Genomic DNA, 24,833 nt, shown 5'->3' with positions numbered 1-24,833 from the left:
GGCTTTAGAGTAGATGTAATACAAGGAGTCCAAGTCCTGACAACCCTCACTATAGCAGGTTAACTCCGATAGCGTGCTAGGGATGCAACTACGGAATCATGTTCTTTAGCGATTATTCTGCAGATTTCTTTTCATTAAAATAATAATTATATATATATACACATATATAGTCCCAATGCCATACATCTCATATTTCCCATGGACAATGAAAGGAGAAAATAGGTCAAAAGTCTGCCAAATATGACGTACATTTGTGGCAACACAAAGCACCCCTCACTTCACACGGGTGTGAACCCCCTCCTATATACAGCTTTTGGTACGTCTCAATATTTGCCATTAACAATGAAAGGAGAAATGAGGTCAAATGTCCGCCAAATATGACGTACATTTGTGGCAACAGGCATTCTGATTGGCCAGTATGAGATGATTCATGAACCTGTACGATGATAAGCGCCCCTCACTTCATTTAGGACATTTGGTTATATGGCGGTAAATGTAACTGAAATTAGTCTGGCAGGCTTGTTGTTCATCTTGGCTGCTATGACAATTATTTTAGTAAAAATGCTGATGCATTGCACCCAGATAAGAGTTATGCAAACTCCCTATTTGAAGCCTTCAAATAGGGACAACCGGAAGTTTACGGAATGCATTGGAGTCTATGTGTCACGTGACCGGGCTGTTTTCTGACCCCTCAATATTGCAACTCTTCTATTAGATAGCTCTGGTTGCACCATAAGTCAACATAGGAACAAAACTAAAAAGGAAATCTGACACTTACCCCAACCCCACTGTGCCATCTTCCACATGATAAGTACTCCGGCCTCTGGGGCTTAATTGCCACCCTGTAGTCTCTTCCATGTGAGGGGTCATGGCCTCTTTCTTGCCAAACACTGCCATAGGCCTCCAGGTCCAGGACTTTGTTGGACTCGAAAAAGTCTGGTGACGCAACTCGCGAGATTAGTTGTACACAGGTTGGACATCATGGCCTGCCCATGGGCATGGCTGCCCTGCTGCTCCTTTGCCATTTCTTGATCCAGGTGCTCAACACGACTTAGCTGTCTGTTCTTTCCTTAACCGTCCATTCCTTCCGTCCGTAACAACAAACATTTGACCCCATAGTCGAAATGAATGGTTTCTCCAAGCCTTATTATGTCCCCACTGTCAGTGGCTGTTCGGCAGGAATAGTTAAAAACCCCATCACAGCTGTTGCCCCGCTAGGCAGAGTTAAAACTCCAACCACAACTGAGCTTGATTCCAATCAGTCCAATTCTAGGCAGCTTGCACAATTCTTTCAAATGAGAAAGAAGACAAGCCAGCTTCAAACCATGTGTTCACTTCTTTACTTCCTCTTTCATCTCCTTTGACCTCATGACATCATAAATACAATACCATTCACCTTTTCACATCAGGGCCCCCTAGTCTACCTTTAGTGCATTGCACTTTCAGACCATACACAGTATATCACACATCTCACCTAAGCCTGGTGACACGAGGTTACATTTCACCAGTGGTGGAAAAAGTACTGTAATAATAATCTAAATCCAAGTAACTATAGTAACTAAAGTTTTAAAATAAATGTAGTGGGGTAAAAGTACAATATTTGGATCTCAGATGTAGTTGAGTAGAAGTAAAAGTATTGGAAATTGGAAATAGGCCTACTCGAGTAACGTACAAATACATCAAAATTGTACTTAAGTACAGTACTTAAGTAATGTACTTAGTAAATTACTTAGTTACTTTCCACCACTGCATTTCACAGTGTCAACATGCAGTCATCCCTATAGTTGCTTTAGGGCCTTGTCCAGGTAAAGGCCTATACTCCAGTTTTAGGTGATAGGGTGACCACTGGAAACTACAACATGACGTCACGCCGCGGTGGTAAGTGAATAAGGCTCATTCATAGTCTGGATTTCCGGTGGTGAGGTGACCACCGAACTACAACATGACGTCACGAGCCGCGGTGAAGAGCAAACCACCGCCACCGCCCCAGCTCTTCTCTCTGTTTTTACTCACCACCACTCCAACGTTATTTCAGCTCCGGTGGTCAGCTACCCAGAGCCGCCTAGGCCTAGACTATCAAAATGGGTTGCAAAACGATGGGTCATGACTCATGGGCCTCAGACCGAGGAGTAGTCAAACTATGGGTCATGGGCCCCAGACCGAGGAGTAGTCAAATTAGTTGTGAATCTGGGGTGTTCACTTTTTAGTACCTGAGATAATGGGTGTGGTGTGGTTATTTATTGTGCTTTCATCGGTCTTTGTTGCCAGGGCACGCCGCACAACGCAACACTCTTTTCCAGGCTCCACAGTCAATGCCTCTGAGAGCAGTCTGTAATGTTTTAGTTGTTTACCTTTGAGATTTGACCCCTCGATAAGCCTGATTTATATACCTGCTCTTTCTTGGCTCAAGTAGTGAGAGCTTCATGGATACACGAAAGACAGGCAATATGAAAGACAACTTCTTAATGACGTAAAATCGAAGGAAATTCTTTCTACTGTTATTGCACAAAGCACAGATGTCATCATAGAGCATAGTTTTGGGTTCTTTGTCAGAAACACTTCAGGACCAAGTGTGAGTACATTTTCTGCACTGAAGCCTATCACTGATAAAAAGGTGTTGGAATCTGGCCCTCATCAGGAGAACTCTGCCTGAAGCAGTAGTTCCCAATCTTGTTTTCCTTGGAACCCCCCTTTCTTACATCTGACTAAAGCTGAGAACCCCGCCACAAATTGCACACACGTCACACACACTTGTTTTTTGGACACTTACGCCCTAATTCTTGTACAAATAGGGGACTTATCCAACCTACTGTAGATTTTATTAAAAAAAGAAATAAAAAAGTTCTGTATATACGACAAGTTATACTATGACGACATTGCAAACATATAGCCTACAAGCAATATAATGAATGAAATAGTTCAGATTTTTGTTTAACATTTTTGGACTGCCTCCAAACAGACAAAGTCTCAAGGTCAGCACACGTTTTGGACAGACTTTCCAAACTAGTTTTGACAGTCAGATGGACATCTGGGGGTGCAAGAGCAGGGGTGTGGTGGGGGGTGGGGGAGCAGCACCCCCCCCCCCCCCCTTCTCTCACAGCTAAAAGTATTTTTGGGGAAAAAAATATTGTTTTACTTGTCATTTACTTACATGGATACAATTAAGTATTGTAAACCCCGTTTCTAAATAGGCTATACACGTCTGCATCATTTAAGTGTTTTATCTAAAAGTAGCTTCTACAACACTGTATTGATGTAAAAATTAAGATCACCTCCTATAGAAAAAGGTTTGATCTTGATCACGATTCTTGGACGCCTCCAAAGGGGGCCTGCCTTGGCCCCATGTTGGGATACACTGCCCTGAATGGTTCCTGCTGTTTGGGATAGGAGTGTAGATCTTGTTACCATGCTCTCAGAGAACTGTCAGAGACAACTCCGCTAATCCCCTAATAAATACAACATAAAATACATGGGCCAGTGTTAAGGATCTCATCTGGGGCTTCACTCTGACCACACTATGCTTCAAAATCAACTCAAGTTCGCCTGAGGGGATTTTAATTACTTTTACTGTTAGAATTCAAAGGAGACTTGCAGTGTTTGAAACGTAGACAATGCATGACTCACATTGGCAAGAACACCATCCGTTACAATGTTGGTTTTGTTTTATCTTTGGAAAGAAAATGTTAATTTAGTAAGTCCATTGACAGAAAAGATACAGGTGAGAAGCTTCAGTGTGTAAGTATTTCTATCATGTCTTTATTGTCATTTTAGCTAAGAGGTCACAACAACTCGTTTTTCCCCCAGGTATATGAACATAAAAAGGGTCTTGCTGCCACCCAGTGGCAATAAGAAGAAACTGCACAGAGGGACTGTTCCCTGTAAAGACAGCGACTTGCACTCATAACACAGAGCATTGTGTTAATTGCAAAAAAAGGGGGTTGGAAAACCCTGCCAGACCATGCCATGTTATACAAGTCCACTTCTTTGTACATAAACATGGGTACATATAATACCAATACAAAGATAATAGTCCATGTATAAAAAAAAAACGCCTGTTAAAACAAATTTAAACCAAGCAGCGAGCTTGTGAACATAAAATACAAAAAAAAAACATAACAAAAGAAACATCTTCACAACAGGTTTGGACACTTAATCACAACACTGTACATCGGTCAAACATACTAGGAGCAGAAAAATAAACAGTTTAGAGTTAACGGAATCATCGACACAAACCGTAAAACACAGTAACGACGCATAACTATCTAGACCAGTGGTTCACAATACTGGTCTATGCCACAGGATCCCCAACCAGCCATAGCCTCTGGCTGTGGCCCCTATGTTGCTAAATGGCTTAAAGAAAAGGGGGTAAAAAAAGAAAATAGCAGATCGAAACGCTGAAACATGTAACCCTAAACCAAAATCTTAAACGAACCTAATTTGATTTTTTTTCCATCTTCTTTCCAGTTCAAACCTTTTAATTTCAAGGACCCCCAATTTTGTATGCATTAGGCCACGGACCCAATAACTCTCAAGTGTACAAATTGAACCGTGTCCATTAAGAGTTACAGACCTGTATGGTTCCATTTGGTTCCTAATCAGTCATTTAGGACCCCCTGAAACCCTTCAAGGACCCTCTGGGAACCCCACTTTGAGAACCACTGCTCTAGATAAGCCCTCGCAGGTCCACTGCAGATGAGAAACGCGGCCTTTTGGCTCATCGCATTATTCTGTTAACCTCAGTTCAAAACAAGTACATGAACGAGCCACGGCAGAGGCAGTAAACACAGGCAGAGGTGTGTGTGTGTGCGCGCACGGCCGCGCGCTCGAGTGTGCAAGAGGGAGGTAGCCACAACCACAAGCCATCTTTCCAACCTCTAAGTTACAATTTCTTCCACTGAAAGACAATAAGGGTGGATTATTTTTGAAACAAATGATAACCCAAGCTATCTGTAGACATATTGGTGAGTTTATCGTCATTTAATACATATCAGATTGGACTTTTCTGCCTCACGAACAGGGCTGGCAACAGAGGGTTGGTATAGCCTCCTGCGTTGTGAGGGGATTGGGGGGACTTCTCACTCCAAGGCAGGTAGCTCATTCTGATCAACTCAGTGATTCTCAACCTATGGGCCAAAGACCACTGGTGGGTCCCCCCAAAAATTGATTTTAATAACATTAATATAATTTAAAAATACATATGTAAAACAAATGACATGCTATTCTGTTTTTCTTAAAAACCTTTGCGAAATATGTTTTCGTTGTGTCTGTGTTGAATCTGTGTCACAATCGATTGAGCGATCGTTAAATTGAACGTTCGGCTGCCAATGTGGTCAGACGGGTGGTCCGCCAACGCTTTTGACAAGGTTGAGAACCACTGGATGAACTCTTCACAGAGACAAAGGGTGACACGGTATCCACTGCCTCACATGGCGGGGGGGGGGGGGGGGGGTCAGGTCAATCCAGCTCCTTAAATCTTGCAAACATGGCTTTTCGTACAGCTTGCTTGTAAGTGGCATGGTCCCAAACGACAGGCTCTTTCTTTTTCTTCTGTAGGGGGGGCGAGGAAATGCAGAGAGAGAGAGAGAGAGCAGCTTTTAATATATTGACAATAATGTGTGGCACAAAGTTCTGCAGCCAAACGTAAATGTTTAACGCCTACCTCCACAGGTTCGGCACCCAGACCAGGCCTCTCGCTACCCTTGTAGTTATCCCTGAGGTGTGGACAAAAAGATGCAGATATTTAATGACGATGGGATAACTATACGACTGTGGTTACTGGTTAAAGCAGAACAAACGCTAAATTGAGGAATCCGTTCCATCATATTTGAAACCAATTCTGGAATAGGTTTATCACACTGTCAGAGCTGCTATGTGGACTGCTATACAATACCAGTGGTTCTCAAAAGCTATCTGTTTATATAGATTTATTAATATAGGAATCGTTAAGGAACCGGAATTGTTAAAATCCCCCAAAAAAGAATCCCAACCCTAAGTTGAGAGACTTACAATGACATTTTGCAGGAAAGGTGGGGCCACCTACTTGGAGCTTCCAGCCCAGGTGTTATGATGATGCTGCTGTTGCTGGTGATGGTGTTTCCTTCCCTTCTTGGGCTCTGGAGACTTGATGGCGTCCTTGGCGATCAGCTACAGGAGTACAGGGGACGATTAGCAAGTCAGTGAATCAATGAAGATGATGCATGTGGTTCTCATCGGCATTCAGGAGTGACGTTTTAATGAGGCTTACCTCTTTTTCCTGGTTCTCCAAAGCCTCCAGTTCCTTCTTGGAGCGTTTGATCTTGAGGTGGATCTCCATATTTTGCTGTAAGACAGACACGGCTATGAGATGTGAATGCATACACTACAGCCGGTGGCTGTCTCTCTACTGGGTAAAAACCTTCCCCTGTGTGTGTGTGCTTATGAGTTGATGGTAAAAACAGTGATACACGTCTGTCACAATTATTACATGATCACCTAACCATAATTATTTGAGATAATCACAATTATTTTTGCATTATTGTGTATCTGCCATTTCCAATATATATTGTTTTAAACGTTTGAAAGTATTAAGTTATTAAATATGTCAGTAATTTCTTTTGTATATTCTTTTGGTTAGTTTGGTTTACAAAGCTTAAAAGCAAAACTTTTTAAGACATTTTAATTTTTGCTAATTGCCAATTATGTACCGGATGCCACGGACGACAAGACGTGATCCCTTTATTCTTTTTTTATCCATATTTTGAAAATACCTCTAATCTGGTGTACAGGTGATGACATGCACATTACATGCATAATTATTTCTTTTTTAATGGGAGAATTGGCACTCAAAGCCTAAACTGGTGACCACCAGGTGGCGCTGAAAGAGTTTTAATGGCAATTGAAGTACAATGTCATGATCAGGACAGCCCTACCTTATGCAGGTCAGAGAGCTGCTGGTGGCGGATGAGCGCGTCCTTATTGGGGAACTGCCGTCGACACAGCAGGCAGGCCATCTTCTTCCAGTCCGTCAGCTTGTCGTCCTTGTCATCCTTGTTGCTCTTGGAGGGCTTCGGAGCGTCGTGTTTCTCCTCCTCCACCTCCTCGTCGCTGCCGGCACCGTAGTCTGAAGCCAGCAGACCCAGAGAGCTCAAAGGACGCTGTGGGGAGGGAGGCACATTTTAAACACCGTAGTCTGAAGCCAGCAGACCCAGAGAGCTCAAAGGACGCTGGGGGGAGGGAGGCACATTTTAACAACAAAGGACGCTGGGGAGGGAGGCACATTTTAACAACAAAGGACGCTGGGGAGGGAGGCACATTTTAAAACACCGTAGTCTGACGCTAGCAGACCCAGAGAGCTCAAAGGACGCTGGGGAGGGAGGTTTTATCAACATTATTCAAGTGAAATGCGTTGGTTTTATAGACTATTTAACAGCAACATTGGGATAATATATCTACGACACAGGGACCCAAGGAATAAAGGTTATATATATATATATTATCATCTATCAATACAGTCAACAGACAGTGTCTGTGAGCACAGCTGTCCTGTGCTCTCATTGGCTGTAATATTCTCGGAGCGCTGTCACAACTCAGTTAATACTGTAGGATGTCCAGTCGGCGAGAGAGCCAAATATCAAACCTGCTAGTTATTCAGAAACGGTCGACGAGCGCTTTTATCGGCGCTATATCTTCTTGCAGTGTCTTTCACACGAGGTTTTTTTTAAATATAAAACATAAAGAAATTAGTGGATATGCTTTTGTGGCCTACTGGCAGTGTACTGCATATAAAGTTTGGTGTTGATCGGTCTTGCAGTATGCCAGATTAGCTCCGGACGAGCAGAGACACAAACACACAGAAACAGAGCCACGCTTTGTTCTGGTTTGCGGCTTTAAATTAGATGAGTCCGCTGGTTTTTTCCCCGAACCGCTAAATTCTGTTTACTTGATCTCCACACCGCTAATCTCTTTTCCACTGTATTTGTGTTTATGTGATCATCACCTTTCTCACCTTTCCCTTCTCATGATCTTTCTTAGGAGGAGCCATGGGCTTCTTGAAGAGATCATCTCCAGCACCCTGTGTAGAGAGACACAAATAGAGGATAACACATTATTTGATCAGTAATGAGTCCGACATAGGTGTGAGTATTAATACTTCAGTTATAATCTGTTTGTACAAAGATGTACAAATATAGTAGATTTACAAGCTCACTGTGAGCTTGCAGATGAGCAACTAAGTCCAATTCAGATTCACATTTCAACCCCCTCCCAGGAATGTGGTGCAAATCTGATTTTCAAAAGTAATTTTCATGCATTTTCAGACTTGATCAAACCAATGCGATTCCAAACCTGGGCCTTAAAATGTATGCTAATCAGTAGGGCCGGACTGGGCCTCCATGATTTTTTTTAAATATACACAGTATACATATATTGTTAGGGCAGGGCCTTAATATTCAGGCCCGTTGAGAACTCTAATCTGGATAGGCCAAAATCAGATTTGGGCTTCCAGTGATGACGTAAGCATTTAGTCAGCAGCCGGTACCCAACGTTCCATTTGAAAATGACAGTAGGCCGTTCAGGTGGAGCAGTGGTAAAGTACATTCAGTACTATACAAACACACAGGAGGAAAGCCAGGAGGGTGATATCACTGTATAATGCTACAGGCTGGGATAACCCAGGAGGAATAGAAGAAAGGCTCTATGCCCTCCCGGTGGGGAATCCTCACTGGCAGGTGAGTCAGTAAGGTACAACAACAGTGACACTAAAGTGATAACACAATACAAATTAAAATTAATAAAATAATTTGGACATAGAAGATATAGCATCCCCTTCTTACCGCCTTGGCAAAGATGGCGAACCCTGCATCGGCTGCCTTGGAGGTCTTCTTGTCGTCGTGTCCAAGCTTCAGGACGGGGGACGGGGAGCGGACGGTGTCCTTCTGACGGTTCTGGATCTTTGCCCAGCGTTCCATGTCTTTCATGATCTAAAGACAGCCAACACAATGCTCACCATTGAGGACGGTCAACACAATGCTCACCATGTGCTACTGAGGACAGTCAACACAATGCTCACCATGTGCTATTGAGTACACATACTGTAATGTATTTTTCAATGAAGGGTACCTACATGTATATCATCATTTATGCTTTCACAGCACCTACAACAGACCACTTTGGACTGATTGGCAGAGACGTGTCATGGAAGGCTTTCTGAATAATTTATTTTGGCAATTATGGAGATTTTGCAAGCCGCGGTATGAACAGGATAATGCACTGTGATCAAGTGACTTATGATAAAATAGAAAATAACCCCACTTCAAATGTTTTCATCACATCATTTCACCACACATCACGTGAAGCATTGTTCAAAGAGCTACCGTACTGTACCTTGACAGCAGCAAGGCTTCTGGGCTTTTCTTCTCTATTGTCCTTCTTGGAGTCGTCGTCCTCCCTCTTCTCAGGGGTCAGCGGTAAGGAGGGCAGGGCAGACTCTGGTGTGGTGGCAGTGGGCGGCGGGGCAGCAACAACAGCAGCAGCAGCAGGGGCAGGAGCAGGAGGGGCAGCAGCATCTGGGGCCGGTGGAGGCTTGACTTCTGGAGCAACGTCCTTCATACTCTGGACATTTTCTTTGAAGATGAAGGAAGTGTCATAATAGTGATTAATGATTGAATTGTTTTTGGCACTGAACATTGGAACACATACATCAAAATTTAAAAGTCAACAAACATAGCACTTGCCAGATATGACAAAATAGGCTACATAACATTTTGATACTTTCAAAAATATATATTTTTCAAATTGTCAAATCATATATTTCCGATTAAGAAGCTCACAATGCATGTATATCTGCTATTTCTGAAAATATTTGGAAATGTATCATAAACATTTTTCAATTGATTCATACAGATGAATGCGGCTGTGGCTCAGGGGTAGAGTGGCTGGATAGTAACCGCAAGGTTGCCAGTTCGAACTCGGACTCCCCCAGAGTTAGTGTCGAAGTGTCCTTGAGCAAGACACTGAACCCCTAATTGCTCCTGATGTGCTGGTTGGTGCCTTGCGTGGTTTCCGCCACCATCGGTGTATGGATGTGTGTGTGTGAATGGGTGAATTGATGCACAATCTATGTAAAGCGCCTTGGATAAAAGGCACTATATAAATGCACCATTTACCATTTATGAATGGAAAACTGCAACAAACAAAAAAATAAAGATTGTGCCAAGCCTACCGATAGGGGGAGGTAAAGTGGCAGTGGACTGGAGTGGTGCCGTGGGTTCTGCAGGCTTCTTCATCTCCAGAGGAGCGTCCGCGGCCGGGTTGGCCAGAATGGCCTGGACCTCAGCGCTCAGAGCCACAGGCTGCTGGCTCACTGCAGGGGTCTCTGTTGTGGAGCCACCACTGGGTACGGGGATGTAGGTCTTGGACAGTCCATCCCAGTACAAGTACTCCTGGGTCTGGGAGTTGTAGAAATACTACACATGCACACAGAAAACAAAAGCAAAAGAAAATAGGACAAGAGGCAGATGAGAGTGAGTGAACCGAGTAGGGCTGCAACTAGCCACTACTTAATCAAATATCAGAGTTGTTTTTTGATATCAACAAAAAAATCCTAATTGATATTCTAGTAATTTGATTAGTCTATTTAGCCACTTAAGCCCTAGTTTCCTCTTCATAAATTATCATAATTTTAACCCGTCATAATGTTGTCATTAATCTATGCATCATTGTAAATGAGGTCCACCCTTAATACTTTCTCCAAGGATCATATTTATTAAATGCCGCAGATCTACGGTATTGGCAGGAAGCGTGCTAGGTAAGAGGTTGAAATGAAAGCAGAATATGACAAGAGCAAAAAGAACGCTTTGTGAAAGTGAATATGGTCAGTGTGATATTCTCACCCTGGAGTTGGGGTCGTAATACAGAGTGGTCTGGGGGTCGTAGAAGAAGCCGGATGTACCATCATAGAGGTAGCCCGTCATGTCTGGAGTCTCAGAGCCTATAGAGGGACAAACATACACTATTACACTGCAGTACAAACATCAAAAGCACGGCTGGCTTTGCAGCAGCATAACTCTCCACATAAAAACAATGTGGAGAGAAAAAAAAAGCAATCTTACATTTCCAAAAAGAGTCTCAACTTCAACAGAGAACAGGTTCATGAAACCTAATTCATACATAAGGAGCACTTTGCCCATGTTCAATATTATCTTCATATAATATGAGGACAAGTGCATCCCCCAGCCATGATGTACAAGTACACCCATGACACCCCAATCCCAGCCCTTCTTTTGGTGTAGGTCTGCTATTTTTGAAAAATCGAAGAACAACTGACATAGAAATATAGCTTCTTCAGAAAACTGTCTGGATGTAGAAGACATTTTTAGAATCTGAGCTCAGGTCAAAATGGGTTAATGCTGAGTAGGGAGGCATTGGGTCCCATTTTTAATGGGAGCTGGTCAAGTGGTCCTTTAAGTTGCGAGCTGATGTCACGCACCGAAATAGCGGAACAACAAACTTGGGTGCTTTAGTTGTCTCGTACTGTAAGGGCCAAATGAGTACAATTATCAAGTGAATTTGTGACCATGGGGTGGCGCTGTTATCCTTATAAGCACCAGGTTCACTGGCATCTGTAGGGAGGATTGACCCGGAAGGGCAATGGTTTTTGACCGCAGGTATGTCAGTTGTTCAAACCAGGGGGGCAGTCAGACGGATATTTTGTGAAGCCACTAAGGAAATGAAAGTTCATATAATGGCCTGTTGTGGCGCTCTCATTGGGCTCAAAAAAACCCATAGCCCCATAGAAGTCCATGTATTTGGGCCCAACTTCACCTAGACTGTATTACCTTAATAAACATGGTCATGAATACTTTTTGCTTCCAGTCACTAGTTTAAAGTCTCATTGCTAATGTCATAATATTCTTTTTGGAAAATTATGGTCCCACTTCCATTGCAAGGACTGACAGGCTTCATTTTACGTTCACGTTAGACCCGCGGAACGCTTTGTCCATATTTTTTTACAGTCTATGGTTCAAACCCTGTGAAGCGAAATGTTTGTTTGTCTGAAATGTTTATTTATCTGTCTCTAATTATGGGTTGTTTTATGAGAACGCAGATGCTGTACCGACTATGGTGAACAGGTGAAGCAATAAATAAATATTTAAAAGCACGAAGAGCTGCCTGTGTTTATCATTGGAGCGCCGACACACAGCGAACAGTACAAGTCTATCAGCAGCGCGTCAGCCAGGTCCAACCCACGGGATCAATACCGGACGGAGGCTCTCATACGTACCATAGATGTAAACCTCCGTTCCGTGTTCTGCGGCCATCATCCCGGCTGCGGCTGCCTCTGCAGACATAGCCGGCGCCATCGCCTGATGGTAGGACGACGGGTCCACAGCAGGGTTCTCTCCGTAGACAACTCCCTATAGAATGAATGGCAAGGGAAGGGAGGCGCCATGTTAATCAACTACTGTGGCAGGGCAGACAGTATGGTTCGTTTTTGGGCATTGACCTTTGAGAGAGAGCACCCACCTGGGTGTAGCCGCTGGGGTCTGGTAATAGAGGTGGGTTCATACTTCCAGCCATTGGATCACCTGGGGAAATACATGACTTGTTAAGACATTTTGTCTACAAGGAAAGGTTTACACTGTTCATAGCACCTGTTGGTTGTGTCTGAAACTAGTAGTTTCAGGGTATCGGCAGGCATCTGCACTCTAGTTTTACATCATTGTTAAATAATCTGTGTCAGTCGTGCAAGGTTGCCAACTTTCAGGGATTGGTTTGGAGTGGGTTATGGCTGCACAGATATTATACAGTATGTAAACATACAACCATGTTTAATCAACCAGGTCATTTGTACTTCATTCAATTCACTTTGTACAAATTGAGGTGGTAACAATTCAGAATTTTCTAATAAAATGGTCTAACTCCAACTCATCTTATTACCCCATCAATTTAAGACAACTGAAATCCTGAAGTCCTTAATGTTGGCAAATTTTAATGAACCCAGTTTAAAAACTTTAAAAACATGAATTAATTTGTGTTGAATTACTAAAACATAGAACAAAATGTTAGTACTTTAGTAAACACTTGCATTAATTTATAACTAGGCTAGTGCAGCCATCCTGTGTGCAGCATTCATCTATATACATTGTATGAAGGCTAAGATATTCCATGTTTGAGGAAATCTGACCTTGCATGTCAGCTGGTGGATGAACTGCTTGCTGCAGATGTTGTGAATACTGCAGAGAGAAATCTGGAATCGGTGGCGGCTGAAATCACAAAACAAAAAAGTGGGTTGTATTTCAGTACTACTAAAGGCTCATTTATACTTCACAACAATACGATTAGTGGCTGAGTCGTACTCGTAAATAAGTCACTTTTGACAAACGATGCTTGTCGAACGCAGTGGCCGAAAAACAGCCCCAACATTTTTTCAAAAGAACACCCCTCCCCAAATAAAAAGAATAAAAATGAATAGTGAAAATAGCAGATCTACAAGCTCACAATGTGTGTGTACCAGGAGTGTATTATCACTAGTTTGGGTCCCAGGGAGACCTCAAATTTCTCTTTTGGACTTGAGCTAAAACGTCTGGGAACCACTGGTCTAAAGGGTCAAGGCCAATGCCGTCACATCTTCAGTTGATTAAATTACAAAACTGGAACAAAATGGCCTCAGACCTACCTCCATCATATTGGCGTCCGGTGGGTACCCCAGAATAGACGTGAATGGTTTGTCCGATTCTCTCTTGATGCTTGAATAAGAAAAGGAAATACATCACTTGTGAATGACTTGTGATGATTTACATTACAGGAAATGATTTTATGACAATATTCCAAGCTGAATACTCACTTTTGGTTCTTTAGAGGTTTGGCAACCTCAGCATAAACTCTGACACCGTCAACGTTGAGGGGCCGTGGTTTGGTGAGCAGCTCAACCAGACGCACCACTTGCTACAAAACAATATAAATAACAAATTAAAGATGCAGTGCCGTGGTTTTTATACTTTTTCTGTTTTGTATGCGTTGTCGTAGAACATTTCAGTGAAATAAAGTCAGGTCTGAAAGCAGTTTGGCCTCATGAGTGGTTATTTATTAAACAGAAGATTAAGTCGACTGATGAGAATACAACTACCTCTTATGGAGACAGTTGGATAGACATAAGAGGCATAAAAGCACATACAATGGTATATATTGGATGAACAGGATGTCTGAGAGGGTGTGTCTTTCTGGCCAAGTGGTAAATCTCACAGGCGATATGCCAGGGAGTAACCAGCCTGAACCAGAAAGACAAGACTTGACCTTGGCGTCTAGGCCCTTAAAAGACAGAGAAAGGAGTGAATCAAAGTCTGATACGTAGGTACAGAGCCTTGACTCACACGCCTCCCCTGCTGCTCAGCCGAGCACACACAATCTGTAGATAAAAGGTTAAAGGTTTGAACATGTCTAAGTAATTTAAAAATGTGTATCTATGAACTAACAAAGGGAATCAGTATATTTCCCTAACAGCGTCTATGCCGTTAACATTACTCAAATAGACCCCCAGGTGTGGTTATAATAATATTCAAATCCCTGTGTATTTGTGGTTTCTTCCTGAAAGCTTTTTTGTCAAAAGGCCCAATCGAATTACACCACTTTTTGTGTCATCATCATAACCCTAACCCCTAATAAGCTTAAGTTCAGGTGGGTAGTGCTAAGGTGAAAACAAGGTATACTTAACCCATTCTGACCTGAGATCAGATTCATTCGAGGTTTCCACTGGACACACACTGGTCTGATGAACCCATTCTGACCTGAGATCAGATTCTAAAAATGTCAGTCGTTCTTCGAATTTTTCAAAAATAGCAGACCTACAAGCTCGTATCGCACCACTCGGTGGCGCGATATGAGCTTGTAGATCTGCTATTTTTCAATAGGTAAAGCATAACATGATGCTAACACCAAAATGGGTGCCCGGTCAGAATGGGTTAATGAACTGTTGGTTGTGGCCACATAAAGTGATTTTAACACTTTCTGTACAACTTTTTTGAAGAATCAAATCTCTTCCTCATAGTACTTGATGAACATGTTTTAGGGGGGGGGGGGGATCACAGCATGTATGATCCTTTTGAATATCAGTGTTAGTGTTGTGTGCAATACCTCGTGGGAGTCCATGTCTACGAAGCAGAAGCATTTGGCACCGGGTGTCTTGCCCTTGACCAGGCGAACGTTCCTCTCGTCCAGATATGCGAAGGGGTCCAGGGCTTTGAGGATGGTCTCCACTGTGGTGGTGGGCTTCACGTTCTTTAGTATCATTGCTGTTAAGTAATGAAGTAAAAGTTGACTTAAGCCCTCTTGTACCAGTCCCTATTTTGGGCATGTTATAGGCAAGAATCCTCAAAAATAGGCCCATTATGCTCTTCATGTATACAGGTCAAACGCTGGTGTTGCGCAGTGAAAATAGCAGATCTACAAGCTCACTCGGTGGCACGCTACGAGCTTGTAGGTCTGATATTTTTGAAAAATCGAAGAACGACTGACATAGAAACATAGCTTTTTCAGAAAACTGTCATTTTCAAACAGACATTTTTAGAATCTGATCTCAAGTCAAAAATGGGTTAAGCAAAATGAAACTCACTCTTGCTCTCTTTGAAGATGGGGTCACCGTGGGGGGGTGGGCCGTGGCGTGGCGCGTTGCGGCCGGCCCAGGCCTCAGACTGCAGCTCCGCGTCTTGCTGTCTGAGCTGCTGGTCCACCTGCTGCTGCCAGGCCTCCGGAGTGAGGTCACAGTTCCTCTGCCAGGGGGGCAGAGGCTCCAGCAGCTCTGGGGCCTGCTGCTGGGAGCCATTCACGTTGTTCTTTGAACTGTCCAACAAGAGCTCACCTGGACCGGGCAACAGGGCCTCCTGAAGAACTTGGGGTATTGTAGGTCTTTGGGGAAGGGACTCCTAAATTATAAAAAAAGGATAAAGATCAAGAATCGAAATTCATGACAGAGTAAAACAGTGGTTCTCAAACATTTTCGTGTCAAGGGGCCCCCAAATTGATATGTATTTGGCTGCAAATCATACATCTGAAAGATTTTGCTCCAGGGACACGCATAAGAAAAAAGAAATCTTTTCCATTTACAGATTTTGACCTAAAGCCGAAATTCGAACATTGCTAATTGCCGAGTGAGTGCGAGTTCACAACGCACCACAATTTGACACATTGCAATCTTGTAGCTCAGTACAAAATAGGGTTAAAGAAAGTTAAAGTGGTTAAATTGTTCCTCATTTTGCTGGGGACACCCTGAACCCCCCTCAAGAACCCCACTTTGCGAACCACTGTAGTAAAGCGTATTAATACAATGATGGTAGAGATAAAACAGTGTCACTCACATGCAGATCTCTCTCACTCTTGACTGGCTGGACGTATTTCATGGAGGCAGTTTTAGCACCAACCTTGAGGGAGCCCTGAAAGTAAAAACAGTCACAGTCAGTGCATCAACCGGTAACAATACTGACTGACATCTATATAACATAGTCAAATGACTCCCAACATGCACTGTGGCAGGTACAGCCTTCTACCTCAGTGTTGAGGGTGACAAGGACAGCCAGGTTTGTGTGTGCACTGTGCACAAAAAGGACAGACCTGCGAGGATCTACTACGGTAAAATCCTTGCAAGGAAATGAAATATTACATATCTCTGATAATGAGGATATGACTACCAAAATGATAGTTGCCATTAGGAAATAAAGAAAATTCAACAGTCAATAAGGACTGCAAACTGAAGCAAACCATGGCAACTACTGTGGTAATGTTGAGAATACTAAACTACATCTTATACCAAAAGCATAACGAATTGCTTTAAAGACCGTTTCCAAGTATATGTTAATATACTTGGCAGACAAAGTGACAAATTCACATTGTGTGACTAGGTAACAACTAGCTTATGCCTAAAATGGTCCATGTCAAAAGCACCCGATGGCCTAGTGGTCCAGGCGCATGCCACATATAGGCTCTGGCCTGACTAACAGCGTGCCGCGTGTTCGAGACCCGTTCATGACCTTTGCTGCATGTCTTTCCCCATCTCTCTCTCTCCCTCTTTCCTGTCTATCTCCACTTGAAACTATCAATAAAAGGCATTAAAGCCAAAAACTAATCTAAAAAGAAAAAGGAAAAAAAAGTAACCAAACGCAAAACAAAAGTACTCAGAAAACATAAAACCTCCTCGGAATCAGAAATATAAAACCGCCACAGCACTCGTTTTCAGATATCAGTTTGCAAGAAGCCAAGGGGGGGGGGGGAGAACAGATCCAGCTATGCATCTATAAATGCATTTGGAAATTAGCACAAATCACCAAGGAAAAAGGTTCCCTATAGCTTACCACCTACCAAATGGCTTTTAATCGAATATCGTAATGGGATTAAATAAAAAATAAATTGCGGTTTCAGCTGATGGTGGCATCTTAATATTTATGTTGAGCTATCAGTTTGCAGAGTAAACACCATCAATGGTATCATTTGCAGTGAACCTCTACCAATGGAAAAGCGCAGCGCTAAATGCAGCATCTGCATAGTCATCAAAACCCGAGGTCATCCCAATGAACATCTGATAGACTAATCCCCTGGACCGCAGCAGAGTCTGAAAGACACCGGTTCACCCGCCCAGTCTATGTGTCCCTGAGCAACATAAGGGTGCCATATTAATGACAGCCACTGCTCCTAATAGCTAGGATGGGTAAATGCACAGGACACATTTCACGTAGTGTAGGCTACTATACACAAATACTGCAAAAAAGAAAAAAAAAACTTGATTGAAGAGCGCTTCCATTATATCAAGATGAAAACTCCAGAAGTTAGAAACGTACAAAGCATGCCAGTGAAAGCTGAAGATCTTGTGACAAATGGCCCACGTAGTGGAGATTACTACGCAGAAGGTATACGTTGTTCAAGAAGAGGTCACAGAACAGCAAAAGAGCGTGAATAGCCCAAGAATGTTTCCATATCAAGGACTGAATCAGAACATTGAAGACGAAACCTCTCTGAAGAGGCTTGAGGATGCACAATCAAGACAAATAGTACCAGACTTCTATCAAGTATCAACCTATCAACACAAGTACTACACAAGTGTTCTCCTAGTACTATAAAAATGGTCATCTCGGCTCGTAATGTAGATAAAACAATCAGGTTTGCAATTACAACCTAAACTGAGTGTGCAACAGAGAGGAGGTACCAGAAACTAAACTATTGCAATTTGCAGGTATTCCCAAGACCACAGAACTTCTTCAAAGCTTGTGACCACAGAAAAAAAGCAAACAGCATAGCAATATTCCAATGTGGTGCAGAGTTAAAAATGCTCTTGTCCTGTACAGAACGAACACCACGTCACAACACATTAAGTGTCCGGAATTACCTTTTTGTCATAATACACCATCAGTGGGACAAAGTGACCAACTTCTGAGCTGGAGGTGAGGATGCAATACAATGTTTGAAGTGTGTCCTTTTCTGATTAAATTCATTCTGATTCCTTCAGTACAAAGGTTAAAAGATAGACATAAGGGTGCGAAGATCTGTGTCTTCCAGGAGAAAAGTAAAACATTGCATCTTTAAACCTCATCTTAGATGCTACCCAAGTAACATGAGGTACTATCCTGGATTAATAGACAAGTAACTGAATTACTTTAGTAAAAGACGGTGTGCGAACTGTTTACTTTCAAAATACTGCGGCCGTGAATGTCAAGTCAGTTATCTCCACCCCCATAGTTAATGCAGGCCCAGTAATCATAATCATAGGCTTGGGCGGTACGGTAAACCAGGCAGGGTACCAAGAAATCCCCACGGAATTATTTAATACTATCAAAAATACAGACTTTACCTATAACTTTACCTTAACATGACTTCTTTCAACTACAAAAGCAGCTTATTAGCCACATGATTTTATTAAAGTGCCTGTCTGTCACCACAGCCCACACATCTAGTGCGTTCAGCCAACTGATGTGTTGGCAAGCCTCGTCTAAGTAGGCATATCACGGATATCAGACTAGATTAGACAATGTCATACATGCTACAAAGACTAACACCGGCAGCGTTTCTTTTTCTTTTTTTTTTTTTTACACAAATATCGTCGGATACCGTATACCTGGTGATACGAAGGTATGAATAAACAGATACCGCCCAAGCCTAATAACCACTTCACCCCAAACCCCACATCCCCTCCCGCTTCCTCTGAAAAGCCCTGTCAACCCCCGTAATCCTGGTGGGAGAGACAGCCTTCGTAGAGTGACGAGAATGGGCCACCTTGTTCGACTCCATGAAGTGGACTGCATCATCGAGGTTTAAAAACTCCACATAGGCCGTATCGTAGCTGTAACCTGGGGACAGCATTTGAAATACAGATGGGTTTTTGTTAGTCAATGCCTGTAAGGACAGTCACCCAGTAAAAAAAAACAGTAGTTCGTGAACACATCGATGTAACAGTCAGCATTTCTGTAGTGTCAACATGTACACCTTTTGACACGCATACCTTTTTTTTTTTACATGGTACATTTCATACTTATTTCTTCTCCTGCCTTCAGTACATTGACATTTGTTTGACAGGATGTGTTAAAGCTATGTCTTTAAGTTTAAAGTAAGATATCCCAGACCGACTTAAAGGCTGCATGTTAGCAGAACATGCAAGCTGCATATATGGAGATTATTTGGTTTGATATTCACATTCAGACGGAATGGCCACTTCTTTACCACAGTATTCTGTCAGAAATTCTGTTTTCCCTTTTCTTTTATTTGGGGAGGGGGTGGCGGGGTGAATCAGTATTGACCGACATATCTGGACACTCTGTAGCCAGCCCATTTAGCCAGTCAGTGTATAGCAAAAACGTAGTCCCAATGGCAAAGGTTTCTCCAACCTGTTAGAAGCCATTGACAAAGGCAACACCAGACCTCTGCATTGCACGACACAATTTGAAAACGTCGGGATGAGCAAAAGCAAGTAAAGAATTGTGATTCAGGGGTCTAGAACCAGGCAAACTTTGGCCCAAAAAAACTAATAATTCCAGATATTACGTCCTCATAATGTGAGGACGAAATGTGTGGACCGAACGCGTCCTCAGATATTGCACGCTGCGATTGGCTGGAAGGTATGTCATTCTGCCTGGTGATTGGCTGAGCCTCACATAACGGGTTTGCTACATGAGCCAAAATAAGTGAGGGGGGAGAGTGGTAGGGGGAGGGCGTAGAGAGCAGGGGGGGACATAGAGGGGAGCCGAGAGAGAATGACAGAGAGGGGGAGCCTGAGAGAGAGAGAGAGAGAGAGAGACGGGGGGAGAGAGAGAGCGAAGGGGATATCGGGTATGTCATATCCCCGAACAGGGGATATGACGATTTGCATAAGAAGAGTAGAGAACTCATCTAATGTTAAATAAACAGATTAATAAAATACTTATGGCTTCTGGAATGTTTGTGGTAATAATTTTGACGAAAGGGTTTGACATCATATTGACATGTGTACCAACAATCCATCAGTGACATGAACAGCTTGAGTTCTAAGCACAGCATGAACAAAACCATCCCTGTTCCAGGCATGTTGTCGATGAGGTCAACACTGAGAGAGTTGGATAAAAGAAAGGAGAATGGGCTATACACCTCTGAAGGACCCGGCGAGTCTGTCAGTTGTCACAGAACATTTGTGACGGTCAACAAAAATATAACTCTCCAAGGCAGATATGTCCTCTTGGACTGTTGATATCCCTAGGCTAGGTCGTCAGGACACAGAACATTCTCTCTCTTACAGCATGATTTCATCAAGACCCAGAAAACCAAAGGCAACAAAGAAGCTCGAGAAGAGAAGAGTGCGAAGTTTCGAATGTCGTAATAGCGAAATATATCGTAGGGTATAAGGGCGATCGATTGCCCTAAACAAGTTACACAAAGCAACTTTTTTCTCACCTGGGACAACACTTTTTATTTTCATCCCCTGCATTGGAACGCCATCACGAACAGCAAAGGCACCAAGAATCTGGTGAAGAAAAGTAAAAAAGAAAGAAAGAAAAATATAAAGACTCATGGCAGTCAACCAAAACTACTCATTCAAATCAAGACAAGAACATTTTGAATGGCCTAAAACATGGATCGTTTCTCATTCTTCATTCTTACCTGCTCCATTGTAGCAGTCTTTGGAATGCCAATTATGGATATTGTATTGGAAACTTTGTCCTCCACAGATGCACTCCTGTAATCTTGATCCTTTCATGGACATTTGTAATCAAATAACAGTTATCAAGCATGAAAAAAATCACAAGAGGTTCCTATTCCTAAGAAATTTTCACAAAAATGAAACTTACCTGTGAACCAGAATCACTAAATTTCGGTGGTGGGAAAGGTTTGGATTCTTTCAGAACTTTCTCCGGTGCTTGAAATGGTTCGTGTTTGTAATCAAAAGATCTCACAGACCCTGTTCTATAATCAATGTCCCTGTAGTCCTGGTCTCTCCCTTCTGTAGCACTGCCACTTTGGAACTCAGGTTCGATCTTAATAGCCCTATCAGGTCGCTGATCATGCACTATAGCCTTAAGCCCTTTGAAGCCTTCACTTGGAGGTCCCTGATTTTTTTCATTCTTATCTTGATGGTAAGGGGGCCTTCCATCGTTTTGATTTTGCTTGGGATCCCTTTCACCAAGCCAAAGTTTACTTTCAGGCGCTCTACCAAGCAAACCTGGAAGACCCATTTCTGGGAATGGCAGGTCGAGTGGAGCTTTGAGGCCAACTGAGGGCAGATCCCTGGCAGCAAACTGATCACGGGGGAAGCCAGCATCTTTCCCAGGGAACTCTGTAGGCTGCCTTTCCCTGTCACTGAATGGTGGCGGGGCTCCGAGAATACTCTCTCTGCCAAAGCTTGGAGGTGCATTTTGATCGATCATACCTTTCAACATATTTGTCACGGGGGGTTTCTCCTTGCGACGGTTCTTCCATTCCTCTGCCAGAGTCATCTCTTCACCACTTCTGTAGTGGTCGATTGGGGGGCTATCGGTTGAATGCTGGAACTCTCTGTCTCTGTGTGCGCCTTCTGCACCTCTGAAGCCTGGTCTTCCCCTTTCCATCGGGGGACGATCATCGTTTCCGAACCTTATGGGAGACCGGTCCCTATCTCTGAATTCAGGTCCAGGGCGATTTCTGAAGTCCATATCGGAATCAAATCCTCCTCTTGCATTAAACGGTGGGCCACCTCTTCTGTCAAAGTCCATCCTCCTCTCACGTGAAGACATGTCCATATCACAGCCATCAATGTCATCCCTGCCCATTGGAGGCCTATCACGCATGTCCCTAAACCCATCATTTCTTCCCATTGGTTCTGAGGGAAATCCTCTCCTCCCATCCATGTCTTTCTTATCGTAGCGATGCATCTCTCTGTCTCTCATGTCCATTAACCTGTTCATTGGCTCCCTCTGTGGCATACCCCTGTCTTCCATGTCTGCCGAGTTCCTGCCTGGGCCCATGAAGTCAGGTGCAGTCATCAGCTTGTCTCTGATTGACATTTCATATTGCCTCCTAAGACTCAAGTCTCGCTCTTCATCAGATCTGAAGAACTCTCTGTTTTGATCTCTATCTCGCATATCCCGTTGTTCCATGTCACGTCCTCTCATGGGGGGACCATCACCCCTCCTCATGTCCATGGGGGGACCATCACCCCTCCTCATGTCCATGGGTGGTCCATCTAGAGGCCTGGGACCCATGTTCATCCCATCTCTACCTCTAAAATCAGGCATGGGACCATCGCGGCCTGCAAACATCTCTCCACGGTGGTCACCACTAGAACAAACATTTATACTTTGAAGTTAAGCTTTGGCAAAGAAACACAGACCACGAAATAAGCAACATAAACAAGCATTGAACTCAAGTGCAATTACTTAACTTAAGCAATTATCACAGTTAGTATGAACAAATATAAGTCCTTATGTACAAATGTTGAGTTCAGTAACACCATCAGTACAATTCTGTCTGCTTACCGAAAGGGCGGGCCCCCTCGCGATCTTTGTCCAGGTCCATCCCACATTTTCCTCCAGAACGTGTCTTATCTGGTGGCGGAGTTTAATTCAGTTTAAGTCTCATTTTACAGCAGAATTTACTAAACCGGAACAGAAAGCTAAAATATGGCCTTTTGGCCAAGAAACAGCCACCGACTCAATAATATATAATACAATAATTTAAATTGAACATAATGATGCTTTCCTGAACATACAGTATGATGACTGTCTTACAATATAATTCAACATCAGACTAGATTTTTCAAATAGGCTATAAATGTGAAAACTAAAATAGCTTATCTACAAGCTCACACAGCTAATTTGGCTACTGAAGTATCATTGTAGTATGAGCCTGCCCTTAGCTTGCACGTCTATTTTTGCAAGCGACGCCAGCCCGTGGTATTACGGGTTATAATGAGGCTTTAACACTGCAGGCTAACGTTAGCCGGCTACAAACCACCCGGCGTCCCGGCCTATTGATATTGACAATAATCTAATCCGTCCTAGACCTAAAAGCAAATGCAGGTGAATTGTGGCCATGATTGTCCATCCAGTTTAATTCAGGAAATTATAGCACTATTGGAGTAACGTGAATTCATTTATTACCGACTCTATCAAGGCCATTGTGGAAAAAAGGTGACGCGCTTAGCCACATTAGCTTAGAAGCTAATGCTATGTGGAGAGGTTAAGAAAACGATCTGAAACGTGCATCAAATAACTAATATCATAATTATCTCGTATCATATATTTTTTAACAAGCTGGCAGTGCGATATATATTGAAATACTAACCTTTATATATAGTCCACTATGGAGGATGAAGGGATTTCAGTCTTATCAGGATACGATACGGATACAGCCTGTCTGTCTCCTACGCTCTGACTGTGTCTGTGTGTCTGTCTCATAGATTTAGGTCTGTCTGCACAGAAACAAAGATGGAGGCCAAATCTGAGCTGTTTTCTTTCTTTTCTTTTTTTCTAACTTTATTGTACCCGAGTTTGCGTACAACAAATTTCCACTTTAGGCAAGGAGCAGCTGGTACTCATTACTCAATGACTGTAGGGGCCAGGGCCTACTGTAATAAAGGTATTTTAAGCATAATAAGATGTTTGCTCTTTTTCCACATTTCATACATTTGACTTACAAATACCATTTTGGTGCTATCTATTCATTCATAACTCCAGTATGCGTCAGAGCAATTCCACATTTCCACATAAAATAAATACGGTCAGATGATTTAATGATTTTTTACTTAGTTAATATAGAAACAATGCAATTTGACCGAATTACAATGTATTTCAGATTTGTTTTATTAACAGTAACATTCAAACAAGACATGGTTTAAATGAGTCTCCACAAATATTCTGAAAAAACAAAACTTTGTTGAGTGATTCTTCAAGGAATGTGTCACAGTTGCAGTTTAGTAATATTGCTAAGTTTATTAGTTAACAAGCATTTTAACAAACCCCTTTTCTCAGCTAAAAGCTACAATCAACTAAGAAAAACAAAACGTGGGCTATTAGCTACTTTACGAACAACGCCACAACAGCTGAAACTTTACTCTCCACAGAACGAAAATAGCCTACTACGTTTCGAATAAAGTGCGAATAAAGACAAAACACAAGCAAATGTTTTTGAGCATATCTCATAATAACTTACAGTAGGCCTATAGCAACTTGTGAAACTGACCAAAGGAGCAACATAAAGAGACAGCATTAAAAAATATATATAGGCCATTAGGCCTATATGAAGAAATAGCAGACCAATAAGATATTTTAATAAAGTTGTTTTCAGTACTGTTGCTGCTGGGTGGAAACCTAATATATGTTAAAAGAAAGTTATTTCTTCATTATTATATATATTTTTTAAAACAGCCGATCTAC

The 24,833-nt window shown here is 42.6% G+C and overlaps 1 protein-coding gene across 3 annotated transcripts; it reads right to left on the bottom strand.

Moving 5' to 3' along the window:
* Window positions 1–3,727: 3,727 nt before the first annotated feature.
* rbm6 (RNA binding motif protein 6) lies at window positions 3,728–23,860 on the bottom strand. Of its 3 annotated transcripts, none has more exons than XM_080788197.1 (24): window positions 23,743–23,860; window positions 22,935–23,003; window positions 21,273–22,737; window positions 21,085–21,174; window positions 20,878–20,947; window positions 19,231–19,304; window positions 16,329–16,403; window positions 15,587–15,896; window positions 15,109–15,266; window positions 13,823–13,923; window positions 13,655–13,724; window positions 13,163–13,241; window positions 12,502–12,563; window positions 12,260–12,392; window positions 10,869–10,966; window positions 10,199–10,442; window positions 9,361–9,599; window positions 8,811–8,957; window positions 7,976–8,050; window positions 6,909–7,133; window positions 6,245–6,319; window positions 6,041–6,144; window positions 5,660–5,711; window positions 3,728–5,547 (listed from the first exon to the last, which is right to left on the bottom strand). In XM_080788197.1, the coding sequence occupies exons 2-24, from the start codon at window positions 22,979–22,981 to the stop codon at window positions 5,455–5,457; spliced, it is 4,086 nt and encodes a 1,361-aa protein (XP_080644323.1). In that variant the 5' UTR covers window positions 22,982–23,003; window positions 23,743–23,860; the 3' UTR covers window positions 3,728–5,454. The 3 variants fall into 3 exon arrangements, with proteins under 3 accessions (XP_080644323.1, XP_080644324.1, XP_080644325.1); XM_080788198.1 differs by having other exon boundaries at window positions 7,985–8,050; XM_080788199.1 differs by lacking the exon at window positions 3,728–5,547 and having other exon boundaries at window positions 6,007–6,144.
* Window positions 23,861–24,833: the final 973 nt, after the last annotated feature.

This window comes from Protomyctophum bolini (genome assembly GCF_963924005.1).
Source record: "Protomyctophum bolini genome assembly, chromosome: 2".
NCBI classification, from domain to species: Eukaryota; Metazoa; Chordata; class Actinopteri; order Myctophiformes; family Myctophidae; genus Protomyctophum; species Protomyctophum bolini.
The sequence above is the reverse complement of the archived record's forward strand: the minus strand, read 5'-3'. Positions and strand labels throughout refer to the sequence as shown.